Source organism: Typopeltis vanoorti, chromosome 22 (genome assembly GCF_054136105.1).
Source record: "Typopeltis vanoorti isolate ZY-2024b chromosome 22, IOZ_Tvanoo_1.0, whole genome shotgun sequence".
Lineage (NCBI taxonomy): Eukaryota > Metazoa > Arthropoda > Arachnida > Uropygi > Thelyphonidae > Typopeltis > Typopeltis vanoorti.
The window spans coordinates 8,501,256-8,517,960 of NC_143570.1; the positions used below are offsets into that span (position 1 = coordinate 8,501,256).

The 16,705-nt window shown below is 37.8% G+C and overlaps 1 protein-coding gene across 4 annotated transcripts in view; it reads right to left on the reverse strand.

Annotated features, from left to right (window-relative positions):
- The window catches only part of LOC150094143 (paired amphipathic helix protein Sin3a-like), a 382,913-nt gene that overhangs the window by 67,672 nt on the left and 298,536 nt on the right, over positions 1–16,705 (reverse strand). For all 4 annotated transcript variants that reach the window (XM_090411964.1, XM_090411965.1, XM_090411962.1 and 1 more), the window contains exon 18: positions 8,645–8,814. In XM_090411964.1, the coding sequence (XP_090268090.1) occupies positions 8,645–8,814 (170 nt within the window). The remainder of the gene's footprint in view (positions 1–8,644; positions 8,815–16,705) is intronic.

Below are 16,705 nucleotides of genomic sequence, written 5' to 3' on the forward strand. Positions count from 1 at the left end.
TTGGAGTGTTTCTTATTTAATTATATAACTTGTTTTGAACTTGAACTTTGAATTTGTTTAAACTTGTGGAATGAATTTGTTTGAATTTGAACTTTAAACTGATGCTTCCAATTTGCATTATTTTCTAATGGCATTTTCCAATGCTGGCATTCCACTTTGAACTTATTACTGTTAAAAAATGAAACATATTAAACTTATTACCATAAGAAATTAGCTTACAAATGAAATTAAATCAGAAATTAGCTTAAAAATGTAATAAGATTTTTTCAAAGAAATTTGTGTTTCAATCCATTTTAAGGTTACTGCCATAATAACATTATGGCAATCCATAAGCTTAAATGTAAACAATTATGTTTCTACCATCATGATAGCCTGGACAATATGCATAAAGCATGCTGCTTTTCAATAATGTCAACTAATTTGGTGTGTGTTTAAGATATCATGATAACAGAAATGTACACATACAACCTACAGTGGGGGACTGCTTTTCACTGTTGGTTGTATATGTACATTTGGGCCATTATATACAAAATTTAACCAATGCAAACTATAGCCTATTATTTTCATTTGTGATCCAAATCATATCCTATCTTATCCTCTCCCACAGTCCTTAAATGGACCGTTGGGTCACTCATGAAGCGATGAATGTCTACTGTGCAATAAATTAAGACAGATGGCACACATCTCCTCTCCTGTCTTCATCTCTGTGTCCTATGGCTGTATCCTGCATGTTCACGGGTCCGGTTTGCCTGTTTACACAGCTAACTTGGCTATGGCTGAGGAAGATCCTTAAGCTCCTCACATCTCCAACAGGAATCGAACCTAGGACACTCCTTCCTCAGGCATATGGTTGCGAAGCGCACAGCCACTGGCTAACCATGTGGATGATCCAAATCATAGTGGGATTTATATTTTAGTTAGGATCCCTTTATGCCAAAGTTCATCAAATTCCAATATGTAGTTTAATACATGAAAGCTAACATTTTCTTGTATGTAACTGTGCAGCAATGAAGCTCTGTTCTTGTACTGGATTGTCTGTAGTATTATTTCAGAGACTGAAACATGGCATAATGAGTACAGTCACACCCCCAAGAGTTATACCACCTTTGGTTCCAGAGAATGATGCAACTTGAAAACGTCCATAAGGCAAACCAACTCTGTTGAAGTTTGAAGACACTGAAATAAAAAAACTTAATGGCATAAAAACTGGTTTGTTGAATGAGTTCATGTGCTGCCATGCCGTTGTTGGTCAGGTATAGCACCATGTCATATCTGTATGTACCTTCTACATTTGATGAGATTGGGTCGATGAGGGTGCTAGAGTGCCACTTAGTGAAAGGTCATCAAAAGTTGCAGTTGAAAAGGTAAGTTTTATTTTTGTAGTAAAGTCATCATCATCATCAAATTCCTGATATGTACCCTCAAGGGGTGTACAGGATATGATAGTACTACATGAAAAAAATTACACATTACTAAATTCCTATCTACAATTTTCCTCCAAATCAGTCTGTTACTTGTCAAGACTCCAACATTATCAGATCTTATATTTCTATCGTCTAAGGCACTTTGTACCGTATCAATCCACCTATATCTTGGTCTTCCTCTGGGTCGTTTTGCTGCCAACCTGGCAGAGAACACTTGTTTTGCTAATCTTTCTTCGCCCATTCTGTTTAAGTGACCATTCCACCTGAGATTAGCTCTGCTAACGCATTCCTGGATGCTGACAATGTCAAGCTCTTTCCTAATATCCTTGTTTTTAATATGATATTGCCATTGATGCCATCTGTTCACAAATCTTTCTCAGGACTGTCATATCTGCAGTCTCTAGTCTTTCGTCAAGTGTTTTACTTCTGACCCAGCTCTCAGATCCATAAGTTAAAATTGGTTTGAACACTGTCTTGTATACAGCTAATTTAGTGTTCCGACTAATTTCTCTCTTATTCCATATGAATTTATTCAATTGACTTCCCACCATACCAGCTTTGCTGATTCTGTTGTCTATTTCTATATTTAATTTACCATCTTCAGTAAAAATTGTGCCTAAGTAGCTGAAATGTTTTACTTGTTCCACCGGTTCTCCATTCACAACACAGCTGACATTTTCAATGATTCTCAGGAAGAGACATTTAGTCGGATACTGCTGTAGGAACATGGAGGGTGGTGATGAAGAAATGTAAAAGTAACTTCAGTTAGTGAACAAGGGAAAGGGATTGGTGAGTTTAATTATGGCAGTATGGATTGGAATGAAAAGATAGCTTGTGGGAATAAGGAAAATGAATTTCTTGAGTTGTTGAGAGACAACTATCTTAGACAGTATGTAAAGGAGAGCACAATTCTATAACATGGAATGAGGTGTGTTAAGCAGGAGGAAGATAAATTCTGTGTGGGAATTGACCAAAAGATATTTTACAACAATGTATGAATGTATTTTGAAGGTCAAAAGACTGAATAAAGTAGGCATCCTCTTCTTCCAAATACTTTATTTGGAAGAAGAGGATACTGTGAATGCACAAAAAGATGAATAATAGTAACAATCAATTGGATGAGGAGTAAAAATAGCAGGCTAGGAAGGCAACTCAGTTCGTAAGGACAGAAAAGTGCAGTATGAGCAGAAATTAGAAAACATCTATGAGGTATTCAGTGAACAATTTATAAGTTTATTTCATCCTCATCAGGGTGAAATTGAAAAACTCAAGTGTAGAGGACATAGGAGAGGATGGCTTAATTGCGAGTGAACAGGAGGTATGTGAGGAAATAAATAAGCTTGATGTCAATAAGGTGACAGGATTTGATAACATGTGTCTTAAGGAAATGTTCCAGGTAACTGGCAGTAGCAATGGCATGCCTGTTTAATAATTCTCAGAGCAGAACAGGTTCCAAGGAAGTGGAAAGAAGACAAAATTGTTCCAGTGAATAAAGGTGGTGATAAGGCTGCAGCTACAAATTATAGACCAATCTGTATATCTGGAGTTGCGGTTAAGGTATTGGAGAGATTAGTGAGAACTAGAATACAAAAATGGGTTGATAACAGCAGTATTCTTTGTAATTTTCAGCATGGGTTTGTTATAAAGGGAGCTCATGTTTTAATGACTTATTATGTATTATAACAAGGTGACAAAATGGACTGGACAAGGGAGATGCATATGCAGTGGTATATTAAGATTTTGCAAAAGCTTTTGATAGGCTGCCACATGACAAGCTGTTAAATAAACTGAAAGAAATGGGACTGGATAACAGACTAATGAGTTGGATCTGCACTGGCTGGTAGGTATCAGAAAGTTGGATATGGAAGTGCAGTATCCTGAAAGAGGAAAGTCACTAGTGGTGTGCGACAGGGATCTGTATTGAGGTCATTGTTGTTCAATTTGTATACTAATAATAGTGGGATGGTTTTTACTAATGATATGCAACTGTTTGCAGATGTTGCAAAATTGGGAGAGCAGTGCAGAGTCAAGAAGATGTGGCCTTACAGGACTTGAATAGATTATATGAGTGGCCAACAGTATGGAACTGTCAGTTCAATGTTGTAAAGCATAAGGTTTTGGACTTTGGTAAGAACAATGAGATGCAAATTAAACATTTGGTGGGGAAAATTTAAAGGAGATAGAGGAGATGAGAGATCTGGGAGTGGTGGTGGACAAATACCTGAAATTCAGGGCCATAATGCACAAGTTGTGAAGTCCTCACATTGGATAATGATGCAAATGATCCGGATATGAAGAATTAAAGAAGTTATGATTCCATTGTATAAGTCACATATGAATTATGCACAGATTTGGTCATCTGGTTTTCATGGTGATGAAGATATGTTAGAAAGAGTCCAGAGAAGATTCACAAAAGCAATAAGTGGTCTTTGGTATGTGAAGTATGAAGACAGATTGAAGGAATGTAAATTGCAAAGCCTCATGAATGGGAAGGGGTATGATTGAGACATCAGTTAGTCAGAGGTTATTATCAGGTTAACATGGAGGAAATTTTTCATAGAATGGGAGAGGGGATAGATCATGAGGCCATCTCTGAAAATGCACAAGTAGGATGTGAGCAGAGGAGTGAGGAGAAGGTTCTATGCATGGAGAGTGAAATGCATTGCCTTAGTGCGTTGTGAATGTCGACACACTGAATCAGTTTAAGGCACAGTTGGAATGAGCTTTGTGCGTGATAGTGTGTACCTCCCATGATGCGTCTCTGATTACATGGAGGTCAGATGTTAATAATAATAATGTTGATGGTAGAGATAGATTTTCCATAGACATGGATGGTGCTGGTCTTCTTCAGAAGTATCTCTCTCTGAAGTTGTATGTGAGCTATATTTTCTTTTTCTCTGTAGATTTCTGTGTAACAGGCACGATCCCTTACAGTGTTAGCAGTTACTTTCAAATTTTTTTCAAAATTCAGATTGTGCTTTTTTAAAAGAGTCATGCCAGCTTTGAAATGACAGAAAGTTTCGGAGAGAATTTTAGAAGTTGGAATTTTAGAATTTTAGAATTTTAAAGCTCAACATTGGATGCCTCTTCAGGCACATCTTCTTGCCCCTGCTCTTCAAGTGCGAGAAGATCTTCATTGCTGAGAGACTGAGTCAGTGTGCCATCAGACAAAGCTATTATTAATGGCAGGCACACTAATGATAGTGAGACAGCATCACCTTTTGTGTGTTAGTATCATAGTGAATCTTCTCTGGATTGGGGTAAGTGGCAATTCAAAAATGTTCATAAGTGCAAAGCACCATTATGTCAGAGTGAGAGTGAAAGTGTGAAGCGGGAGTCGAGAGTTCGAAAATTAGAAAGATTGAATGATAGAGAGAATGTAATGCGAGATTCGAAAGTTGAATTGGGTTGGATGAGGCAAGAGATGAAATGAACGCAGAATGAAATTAAGAAATTTCAAGCAAAAACGATTAAAACAAATCATGTAGGTATGAAAGAGTGGCATTGTATAGCGACTCCATTATTAAATGTGTGCTGGATGAGAGGATGCACAAGGCATGTTTTCCGGCGGTAAAATGAGTAGAGTGATTGAGGCATTGGATATGTGGAGGGAGCGAGCAAATGAGTTGATTTTAATAGGTACCAATGACTTGACAGAGGACAAAGGGCACATCAGAATGGATATCAGGAGGCTGCTTAGACGGATAAAAGAAAATAGTGTGACAGGAAGGGTAGTAAGCGTGTTGCCTAGGTATGACTGTGGTGAGATGAGGCAGAGAGCAAGGATTATGAATGATATGTCAGCTGAAATGTGTGAGGAGCAAGCAAGGAGTACAGTTTGTTATTGTGTGGAATGAGTTTGAAGGACGAAGCAAACTATATAAGAGAGAGATGGACTGCATTTGCGTGGTTATGGTGTGAGTTGCTTGGAGAGACTGCTGCTGGTAGATAGAGAAACGACTACAGAGAATGAATCAGATCAAGTGGGAAGTCATGTGGAAGAGCAGGAGAGGAAGACAGGAGAGATTGAAGAGGTGGTTATGAATGAAGAAGTGAGTGGCATGAGTATGGAAAATGAGAGAATTGGTGTGCCAGAGGAACAGGGAAATGGGGAGGCTCAGGGTCGACAGAGAGTACACAGTGTGAGAAAAGTGGATGCCCCAAGAGGATATGAGAGCATGTCTACACATGCTCTCACATCCTCTTGGAATGTGAGATGACATGGGATCAAGAAGAAACAGTTGGAATTGAAGAGGGTTCTAAAATGAATAAGCAGAAAGGGAAATGGCCCCAGTCAAGCATGGAGAAATCACATTGAATGAGTGTTATCCCTGGAACTAGCTGTAGATCCAAGAATGAGCTGTTGTGTTGGTATACAAATGCTAGAAGTGTAAGAAACAAGGCAGATGAAATGGTTGCACTAATTGAGTCTGTTCACCCAAAAATTGTTGGAATAAGTGAGATATGGTTAGATGAGGACAATATCCTGACAGGAATAGAGATGGAAGGGTATGATGTGTTTTGTGAGGATAGAAGGGATAAAAAGGGAGTGGGAGTGCTATTGATGATAGAGAAAGAGTTATGTCCATACACGGTAGAGATGCAAGATGGAAATAGTGCCAGTGGTTTTGAGGCAGTATGGTGTGAGATAGAGGTAAATGGAATGAAATACTTGGTTGGATGTTGTTATAGACCAGGTAATGTGGATGGTAGTGACTATGAAATGTATAATCAAATTAGCCAAGCAAATAAGAAAAGGGTGATCATTATGGGCGATTTTAATTATGGCAATATAGACTGGAATGATGAGATAGCAACGGGAAGTAAAGAAAATGAGTTTCTTGAGTTTTTGAGGGATAACCACCTCAGACAGTATGAAACAGAGGGCACGCACGGAGGAGGTCTTGGATTTGGTCATCTCATCAGAGGATGTAATTATAAATGAGGTGTAAAATCACCCAGCAATTGGTGAGAGTGACCATGAGGTGATTACCTGCAGTATGAGGACCTCTGTAAGAAAAGGGTATATGTGGAGCTACAAGGGGGGGGGGGTGATTATGAAGAGCTCAGGAGACAGTTTGCAGGTGAACATGGAACGAGGAGTTAGTTGGAAAAGGAATCAATGCAGCTTGGGGGATTTTCAGAAACCATCTGGTAGATGCAATGAATAAATTTATTCCAAGGGTAAGAAGGTTAAATAAGTGTGAAATGGATGAATAAAGATATTTAGCATGTGATACAGAGAAAAAGGGCATTATGAAGGCAGCATAAGAGAAGTGGAAATAACCAATTCCATGAGGATCACAAAGACCAGGCAAGGCAAGTGACTTGGTTGGTGAGGGGAGCTAAAGTGAGGTATGAACAGCAGTTAGCTAATGAATCCGAAAAGAATATTAAGGAATTCTTTCGATATGTAGCCAGCAAAAGAAAGAATGATTATGGAAGGATGACACTGATTGGAGAAAAATGGAATAAAGACAGTTGTTGCAGAAGGTGTGGTGGAGATACTTAATGAGCAGTTCATAAAGGTCTTTCAATCTTGTGAATGTTACTTCATGGAGAGATTGAGAGCAGTTGATGATAGGGAGGAGAGACTGACTATAAGTGAGCAAAAAGTGTATGGGGAGTTGAGCAAACTAAATGTAAATAAGGCTGTGGGACTTGATAATATATTATCACGTATTCTAAAGGAATGTGCCAGGGAGTTGATGCTGGCCTTGATATATTTTTTAATACAAGTCTTGCACTGGGTAAAGTTCTTAAGGAGTGGAAGGAGGGCAAGATTGTGCCACTTCATAAAGGAGGTGATCAAACTCAAGCATCAAACCATATGCCTATCTGTGTATCAGGTGTTGTAGTTAAGTTGTTGGAGAAGCTTGTGAGAACTAGGATCCAGAATTGGGTTGACAACAATGGTATTATCTTTGATGGGCAGCAATTTGCTAAAGGGAAGTCATGTTTTAGTAATCTACTTACTTATTACAACAAGGTGACTGCTTCTTTGGAAAGAGGAGAAGAATACAGAGTAATATACTTAGATTTCACAAAGGCTTTTGATAGATTACCTCATGATAAGTTGATAGTCAAACTAGAGTGGATGGGGTTGGATATTAGATTGGTGCATTGAATTGGAGACTGGCTATCTGATAGGTATCAACAAGTTTTGTAGGGGGGAGCAATATCCAGGAAAAGGAAAGTCACTAGTGGTGTGCCTCAGGGATCTGTTTTAGGACCATTACTGTTTAACTTGTTATATTAATGATATTGGTGAAGATTTGGATAGAGATATTCAGTTGTTTACAGATGATGCAAAGTTGGGACGAACTATGAAGAGCAGAGAAGATGTTGTGGCCTTACCAGAAGACTTGAATAAATTGAGTGATTAGACACGGGAATGGAGATGTGAGTTCAATGTTCCAAAATGTAAGGTTTTAAAATTTGGAAAATAAAGATGGGATGCAGAATTTATGCTTGATGAGGATATATTGCCAGAGGTGGAGGAAATAAGAGATCTGTGGTGATAGTGGATAAGGATCTGAAATTTAAGAGACACATAGCCAAAATTGTGAAGACAACACAAAGGTTTCTTGGGAATGATGTGGAGTACACTGACTTGTAGAAGTAGGAAGATTCTTGTTCCATTGTATAAGGCTTTGATTAGGCCACACATGGACTATTGTGCCCAGATTTAGTCATCTGGTTTTCAGAAGGACGAAGAGATGTTGGAAAGGATCCAGAGGTGACTAGTTTCTAACCTCTGGAATGTTGAGTATGAGGAAAAATTGAGAAGATGCAACTTGCAGACTGGTGAACAGGAGGAATAGGTGGAGATATGATAGAGACCTACAAGTTAGTAAGGGATTGTTATATGATCAATGCTGGAGAGGTTCTACAGAAAATAGTGGGAGATCAGTGGAGAACCAGAGGTCATCTCTGGAAGCTGTATAAAGAGGGTGTGAGTAGGGGAGTGAGATGCAGTTTTTTTTCATGCAGAGTTGTGAATGATTGGAATGCCCTACCTGAGAGTGTGGTGTCTGCAGAGAATTTGAGTGTGTTTAAAGCATTTTATGATGCGCTGTATGTATATGATAAAAGGACCTCCCAGATGAGTCTTTGACTCCATGGGATCTTGGGTAATAATAATAATAATAATTTTAATTACCCTGACTTAGTGGTGCAATTAAAAGTTTGCTCATATAAACAAAAATATATCAAATTACCTGTCTAACTGTGTTTTGAAGTACTTTGTCCATAGTAAAGGCAATAAATGCATGAATGCCAAAAATATTTCGAAGTGTGTCTTCATAAAGAGTTCCATCTATATTTCCATCCAACAGACGTTTTACTAAATTAAGAAATGTTAAATAGGGATCCTCGATTGCCTGCTCATCTACACATAAAAAAAAAGTTACTGCAATTTCAGTGGGAAAAAATTTACAAAGTAATAAAAGTGTGCATATAAATATATACATAACATTAAGTATGAAGATAAAATAATATACTTTTTGACATCAAAGTGAGCTATTCTAATTAATAAAGAAGAAAGATAAAAAAGTTGTTTTTAGAAACAGAGACTAATTATTATGCAAATATATATATATATATATATAAGTTCAAAAGAGCCTGTGTAGCTCAGTGGATGTGGCGTTTGCACACCATGGCACTTGGCCGCACGAAGAAAGACTTCGTTTCGAGTCTAGTCGGCGACTAGAGGAAATTTTTCTAAGCCTTTTTTTTGACCAGTTCCCGAGTTAGTCGATCTCTGGCATGGGCAAGCTTGTTTTTCCTCCCGGAAACTCGGGTTTTTCGTCCCGTAAACTCAAGAAAATCGACTGTAGAACCCACATTATTTTCAGACATTAAATATATTGTGTTAGGGTTAGGGACCACGAGATGGCGGCACATTTGAGCCGTCTCGCTTCACTGTGTACTGGTTAATTAGTGATAGCCTTGGGCCATCTATCTCTGATTGGTAACAGTGGAGATTGAACTGCCCACTCAGTCTCCAAAAGTTAGATAGGGCTAAATGGCCTCGCCTACTCCCCCGTATATGGGAATAAAAAGGCGTTAGCTGATTTTTTTTTTTTTATATAAGTTCAATGTTTCCATGGTATAGTTAGTAATATGTAGGATTTGCAAGTGGGACTGATCTCATTCAGAGATAGTATATCTTAAAATCTTGCAGATGTACTAAAGTTCTATACTATTAAAATTAATTTCATAAATTTATATTCATTAGAAATTTCCTCTAGAGATCAATGAAAGAGACACATACTCTTTCCCCTCCTTCCACAACAGTTTGTAAACTTCTAATCATTAATACCATGTGAACCAAAAGTGGTTTTATATCATTTTAAGCCTCCAAGAGAAAATAAGTGCTTCTTACATAATGAAAGTCACCCATCAATGTTGGACAAATTAGATGCTTACTGGAAAGCAAAAATAATATCATGAATCATACATGAGAAGGTGAGATCCCAAAAATGCCAATGCAAAAGAGAGATATGGCAGTGAAATTAAAAAGAAAAAAAAGTAGTTTCAAGCCTCAACTTTATTTTCACACTATTTTTCAACATAATCTCCCTATTGTTCAATAGATTTTACCCACTGTATAACAAAGTTATCAAATCCATTGTAAATTTAGTGGATTCTATAACCATTTTCTCACTTCTGCTTTGACCTGTTTACCATTTCAAAATGGACACTCTTGAGATGTATTTGAGATATTAAGATGTAATTTAGAAAATAACCAGAACTCCAAAGTCTCTGAGCTGTAAGAAGGATGTTCCACAATGACAAATCTGATCTCTGCAGTAGCTGTTGATTCTGTGGAGTGAAACATGTTGTACTGCTCTGTGATTGCATTTAATGACTTTACTGATCGCTGTAGTAAATCATTCTGGTTCTGTTGTTTCCAAATTATTTTCTTTTTATATATATATATATATATGTGTGTGTGTGTGTGTGTGTGTGTGTGTTACGGTTAAAGTGATAAATCTGGTTATTATTAATAATTACCAGTTAAAGTGAATAATTAGAATTAATCACTTTAATCGGTTAAAGTGAATAATTCCTAGAGGAGTCTGGTAAATGTAATAAAAACAGGTTTTATATATAGGTTTTCATTAACTTTCTTTGCGTAGGGGCATCAATAATTTTGGACCGGCCCTGTAGATAACCATAATTGACAAGCCTGGAAGAAGTACTGATTACATTTTCATTGATTTTATGAACCCATAAGCATAATGAGAGATTTAGACATAATGAGAACACAATTTAACGACCAAGTAAATATGATTTGAGATCGAAAAGAGGGACAAATAATCAGTTATTTACAAGAGAAGAGTATTATTCGTTTTTAGCAAAAATTAAAAAGAACAAAGATAAGGTTTCTGGCAAAACACCCGAAGATTATCAATATTGTAAAAATTGGAAATGTTGAAAAACTCGTCGTACCTGTTATTTACTATTATTATTATATTATTATTATTATTATTGTTCCGGGAAACTCCAAGGAGTCGACAGACTCATCGAGGGAGGCCCTAACATCATGTCAAGAACAACTATTCAACATTCACACAGTATCTATCATACCTTGCCTTGAACTCATTCACAGTCGTAGCACCCACAACAGACTCTGGAAGCTTATTCCACTCATTCACCACTCTCCAAGTAAAAAACCTAGCTCTAACACCTTTGTCAACCACGCTCTTGCCCAGCTTCCATGCATGGCCCCTAGTCCTCCCACCACCAGTCATATTTTCAAAAATATCTTCTGAATCAATCTTATAAAAACCCTTCAGTAATTTGAATGTCTCAGTCATATTACCCTCCTTCGCCTATCGTCCAATTTCTGCAACCCACAAATCTTCAACCTATTCTCATAAGGTTCATTCCACAGACCTGCTATCATCTTGGTCACTCGTCTCTGGACCCTCTCCACTTCCTCCCCATCACGAAGAAACCCTGGTGCCCATAACTGGGCACAGAAGTTCAGATGGGGTCTTATCAAGGCTCGATACAGAGGAACAACAATTTGTTTGTCTCTGCATGTTAAAGTATTTTTCAGAAGCCAAGTGATTTGATGAGCTGATTTAGTCACTTTTGCAATGTGCCCCCTAAACTTCAACTCCCTATCCCCCAACACTCCCAAATCCCTGGCCTCATCAATCTCCTGGAGTATGGTTCCACTAATGCGATATACTGCTGCTATTCTTTTCACCCCAAAGTGCATAACCTTACACTTTGTCATATTAAATTGATATCCATTTTTCCTAGCCCAGTCCTCCAAACTATCCAAATCATCCTGTAAAATTTTGACATCCTGTGCACTCACAATTGCTCTACCCAACTTTGCATCATCAGCAAACAAGTAAACACTTCCTCTCAAATCCTTTCCAATATCATTGATGAACAAATTGAAAAGCAGTGGTCCAAGAACAGAGCCCTGCGGCACTCCACTAGTCACAAGACGTCTTTTAGACTCCACTCCTGAATAAACCACTCTCTGGTATCTCGCCTTCAACCACCCTCCTATCCATCTCACCAACCCTATATCTATCCCCATCTGCTCCAGTTTACTGATTAGGGTTCCATGTGGTATCCTGTCAAAGGCCTTGGCAAGGTCCAGTAGTATCCTGTCAAAGGCCTTGGCAAGGTCCAGTAGTATCACTGTAAACCCATTACCCCTATCCAGTTCAGCTGTCACCATGTTATAAAACGTGAGCAAGTTACTGAGACATGATCTACCCTTCACAAAACCATGTTGTCCCCCATACAATATCCCATTTTCATCTATCCAATCCTGTATTCTTTTCTTGACTAATTTCTCTAAGACCTTGACAATGATTCCTGATATGCTAATTGGTCGGTAATTTACAACAGCAGTCTTGGAACCACCTTTATGCAGTGGAACTATTTTCCCCTCTTTCCACCCGCTCGGGACTAACCCAGACCCGAGACTCAAATTAAACAAAATGGTCAAGGGTACTGACAATTCTTTTGCTGCTTCTCGTACAACACGAGCTGGTATACCATCCAATCCCACAGATGTATTGACATTGAGGTTATGCAATAGACTACTCACCTCCACTTAATTCACCACAATTCCCATATAATCTACTGGTTTATTCGTTTCTGCAATGTCACCACCTGGATGATATATTCTTGCAAAGTGCTCACTCAGTAACTCAACTATCTCAACTGATTCAGTTACCTACCTACCATCGGCATTCTTTAAAATCATTCTGCCATGTACATTTTTCCTTTTACTTGCTACATATCTAAATAACTGTTTAGGATTCTCTTTAGCCTGCATGGCCAATGTTCTTTCGTAATCCTTTTTTGCTTTTCTTACCACAGTCGTCACCCTTCTGGCCTGCGCTTTATACCGTTCATGTGCCTGCCGGTCACCTTTCTCCTTAAATTCCCTTCATAGTTGTTTCTTTTTTTGCAGCTCAAGCTTAATGGTGTTATTCATCCATTTAACCCCTACTTGATTTATTATTCGGACTCTAGGTATACAGTCAGCCATTGCTTCATTCAAGCACTTCTTAACTACCTCCCATGCACTATCAACTTCTAGTCCTTGCAGTTGTACATGCCATGGCACTGAACCAATCAAACTCCTAAGCTTGTCATACTTTCCAGCCCAATAATTCCACATGTACCCTGTCTTAATTGAAAATTCTACACCTTTAGCCACCTCCCAAGTCAAGACCCTATGATCACTCTCACCGATTGCTGGCAATGTGGTTATATTTGTTACAGCCAAATCCTCAGATGTAATTACTAGGTCAAGCACTCTCTGACCCCTAGTATTTTCCATTACATGCTGTCGCAGATAGTTATCCCTTAATAACAGCATAAAATCCAATTCCTTCCTCCCATGTGTCCTCTCCTCACTCCAATCAATGCGACTATAGTTGAAATCTCCCATAATAATCACCCTCCTTCCACCCATTTCTTCTATTTGCTTGTACATACTGTCACCACCATCTTTTCCATCACCTAGTCTATAGCAGCACCCAATTGTATATTTAGTTCTGCTAGCCACAATCTCATACCAAATGGCCTCAAATGTGCTCTTTTCTCTATCCTGCAATTCAACTTCTATTCTCCTTGGCTGTAGCTCATCAGCTATCATCAACAATACTCTTCCCCCCATTTTATTCTCTCTGTCATTCCTGAACACACTATACCCATCACATTCAATTCCACTAGCTATATCATCTACAGTCAGCCATGTTTCACTAATACCAATAACCTGTCTGGAAGTGCCAACCATGGCCAAAAACTCTTCCTTCTTGTTCCTAATACTCCTAGTATTAGTGTACATGAATTTAAGACCCCCATTAGCCCCAACCCTACCTTGATGCCTTATATTAACTATCCCACTCTGATTTGTTGTCCTTATTTGCTCTGGCATATTATATTCATTCTTACATTCAAGGGCCTCCCTAAGGACTGTATATCTACTCCCCCCCTTAACAAATCTAGTTTCCCTGAATTTGCACATCAACTACATTCAGCAACACTTTCTCAAGTCTTCTTACACCGTAACCATTCAAATGCAAGCCATCCATCTTATATAGATCCTTTCGCCCATCAAACTCACTCCACACGTCCACAAATTCCACACCACTCGTCATACATAACCCACGCATAAAGTCATTCGCAATTATGGCCCTCCTTTTAAACATTTCACTGTCATACCGTGGCAAAAGACTAATCATTCTAACTCTCTCACTCTTTTCTTTTGCTACCTCAAACAATTCATTCAGGTCTTCTATCATTTCCATTTTATCTCCTTTCAAATCATTTGTACCTGCCACAACAATCATTTCTTTCACCCTTTCCTTTTGCTCTCTAATAGACTCAGTTACATCCTCTAAGGTCGCACCAGGTTGGTACGATTTTGTCAAATCCTCTACTAACACACCTCGTACTAACGAGTTTCCATACAGCACTCTATCCTTCATTTTGTTCATGTTCACATTCATACGTCTATTTTTCCTGTCATACCTTTTATTATTGGTTGGTTCATTCAGTCAACTTTTGTTCATGCACTCTAGCTGCTGTTTTTGCCCTTTCTATCGCACCATTCAACAACGCGATCTCACTCAATGCATCTATCTCATCTTTTTTATTCTCTGAGAAACCATTAATACTATCATTCACACTTTCTACATTCACACTCTCACAATTCTCATGTACAACCTTGCCGTTTCTTGTCATATCCCTATTTTCTTCATTCTGAAGTTTGACAAAAATATCACACTCACGATTCGAAATACACTTCAATTCCTCATTCTCCCTACATTTTCTACACACATTCAATCCTTTATTATCATCTATCCACACTCCGACCGCACTCCGCAAAGCGTACATTTCACAGCTAGCACACTGACTCATTTCTTTTATACTACTGTTCTTTGATAAAGATGGCGAACCATCATTACTGGCCGCTATTTTCCTTCGTACAGGTGCCATACTTATTTGCAACGTGTTTTATCAAATTATAAGTTATAACACACCAAAAACACACAAACAGACGCACTAAAATATGCAAGGCAAACAAAACTACGCAATATTAAGTAATTTTATCAACGATAACTGAAAATAATACTTATCTTATCAGGAGCTTGCACGAACACTACACACTACGATATAATCTCGAACTCAACTCATCCTGTTAAAAACTCAACTGTTAAAAATGAAAGAGATCCGATTATATATTACACTTTCTTGGAGGAAAATTTTCAGTTAATTCATGGCACTCATATTGCCATCGGCCATGGAGGACGAAACAGAATGATGAAAGAGCTTAAAGAGAAGTATAAGAACATCACAGTTGAAATTGCTATGATATATCTGAATCTTTGTGAACCCTGCCAAAAGAAATTGAGCATTCCAAAAAAAGGGCTCGTTCTTAAACCAATTAAAAGCAGCAAATTTAATTCTAGATGTCAGATTGATTTAATTGATATGCAGTCACAAGCTGATTGTGATTATAAATTTATAATGGTTTATCAAGACCATCTTATGAAATTTGTTCAACTTAGAGCTTTGAAAACAAAACGAGCTGCAGAAGTTGCACTTCATCTATTGGATGTATTCACAATATTTGGAGCCCCATGCATCTTGCAAAGTGACAATGGTCACTTTGCAAGATGCATGGTTGTTCCTGGGAAACCATGAACAAGCTTAAGCTTATCGGTAAAGTCAATCACAAGGCTCGGTTGAAAGAGCAAACCAAGACATTGAAAAAATGTTATCCACATGGCTTGAAACAAATATAACAACAAAATGGTCAGAAGGGGGTAAAATTTATTCAGTTTATGAAAAAACAGAGCACATCACTCTGGAATAGATCGCAGTCCCTATGAAGCTATGTTTGGCTGTAAAGCTAAGGTAGGTTTGAAAACATACTTACCAGTCAATACCTTGTCAGAAATCATGAGTGAAGAAGATTTCGAGATGATATTAAAAGATCAAACTAATAAGGATGCTGAATGTGAGAAGATAATCTTAGAGAGGGAAAGCGATATTAGGACAGAAAACGGTGACAATGTGGAAGTGGAAATAGATGATACGAGTTATGACTTATCTGTTGGAGATCCAAACACAAACAAAAATAAGAGTGTTAGCCAAATCGAAAGAAAACAACATTTTCCTGAAACAGGAACGATCGACAAGGAAGATAACAAAATAAAAAATATAACTAATGTTGAATTAGAAAATAATGAAAAAAGTAAGGAAAGTACTTCTTCTGCACTCAATGAAATCACAGAAAAAATTCAAGAATCTCGAAACTCTGCTAAGCAGTCACTTAAGAAGCAAGCTGAAAAAATGTTAAGGCTTTCAATGACTTTTCCAATTGCAAATGTAGGAGAAAATATTCGGATAAGAATTCCAGAAGTAGACAGGGCTAAGACCGATAACCAGAATATTATAGCTGTTATAATTTCTATTGAGAATGAAAATCTATATAAATTAAGTACAAAATATGGTATTTTAAACCAACTCTATTCGAGGAACGAATTTGCCGTTTGTAAGGAAACTTTTATTTCAGTTAATGAAGTTCCTGATAGTGAGATAAGTCTAAGAGAATGTGCCTGCAAGAATTCTAATTTAGGTGGTCAAGGTTTCTAATATTGCAATTGTACAGCCCATTGCAACTCAAATCACTGAAAATGTAAAAAGTCAGAAATCCTTTGTAATTCCAAGTGCCACAGAGGTTTTTCCTGCAAAAATAAGTAATTTGTTTTTTACCAGACAAC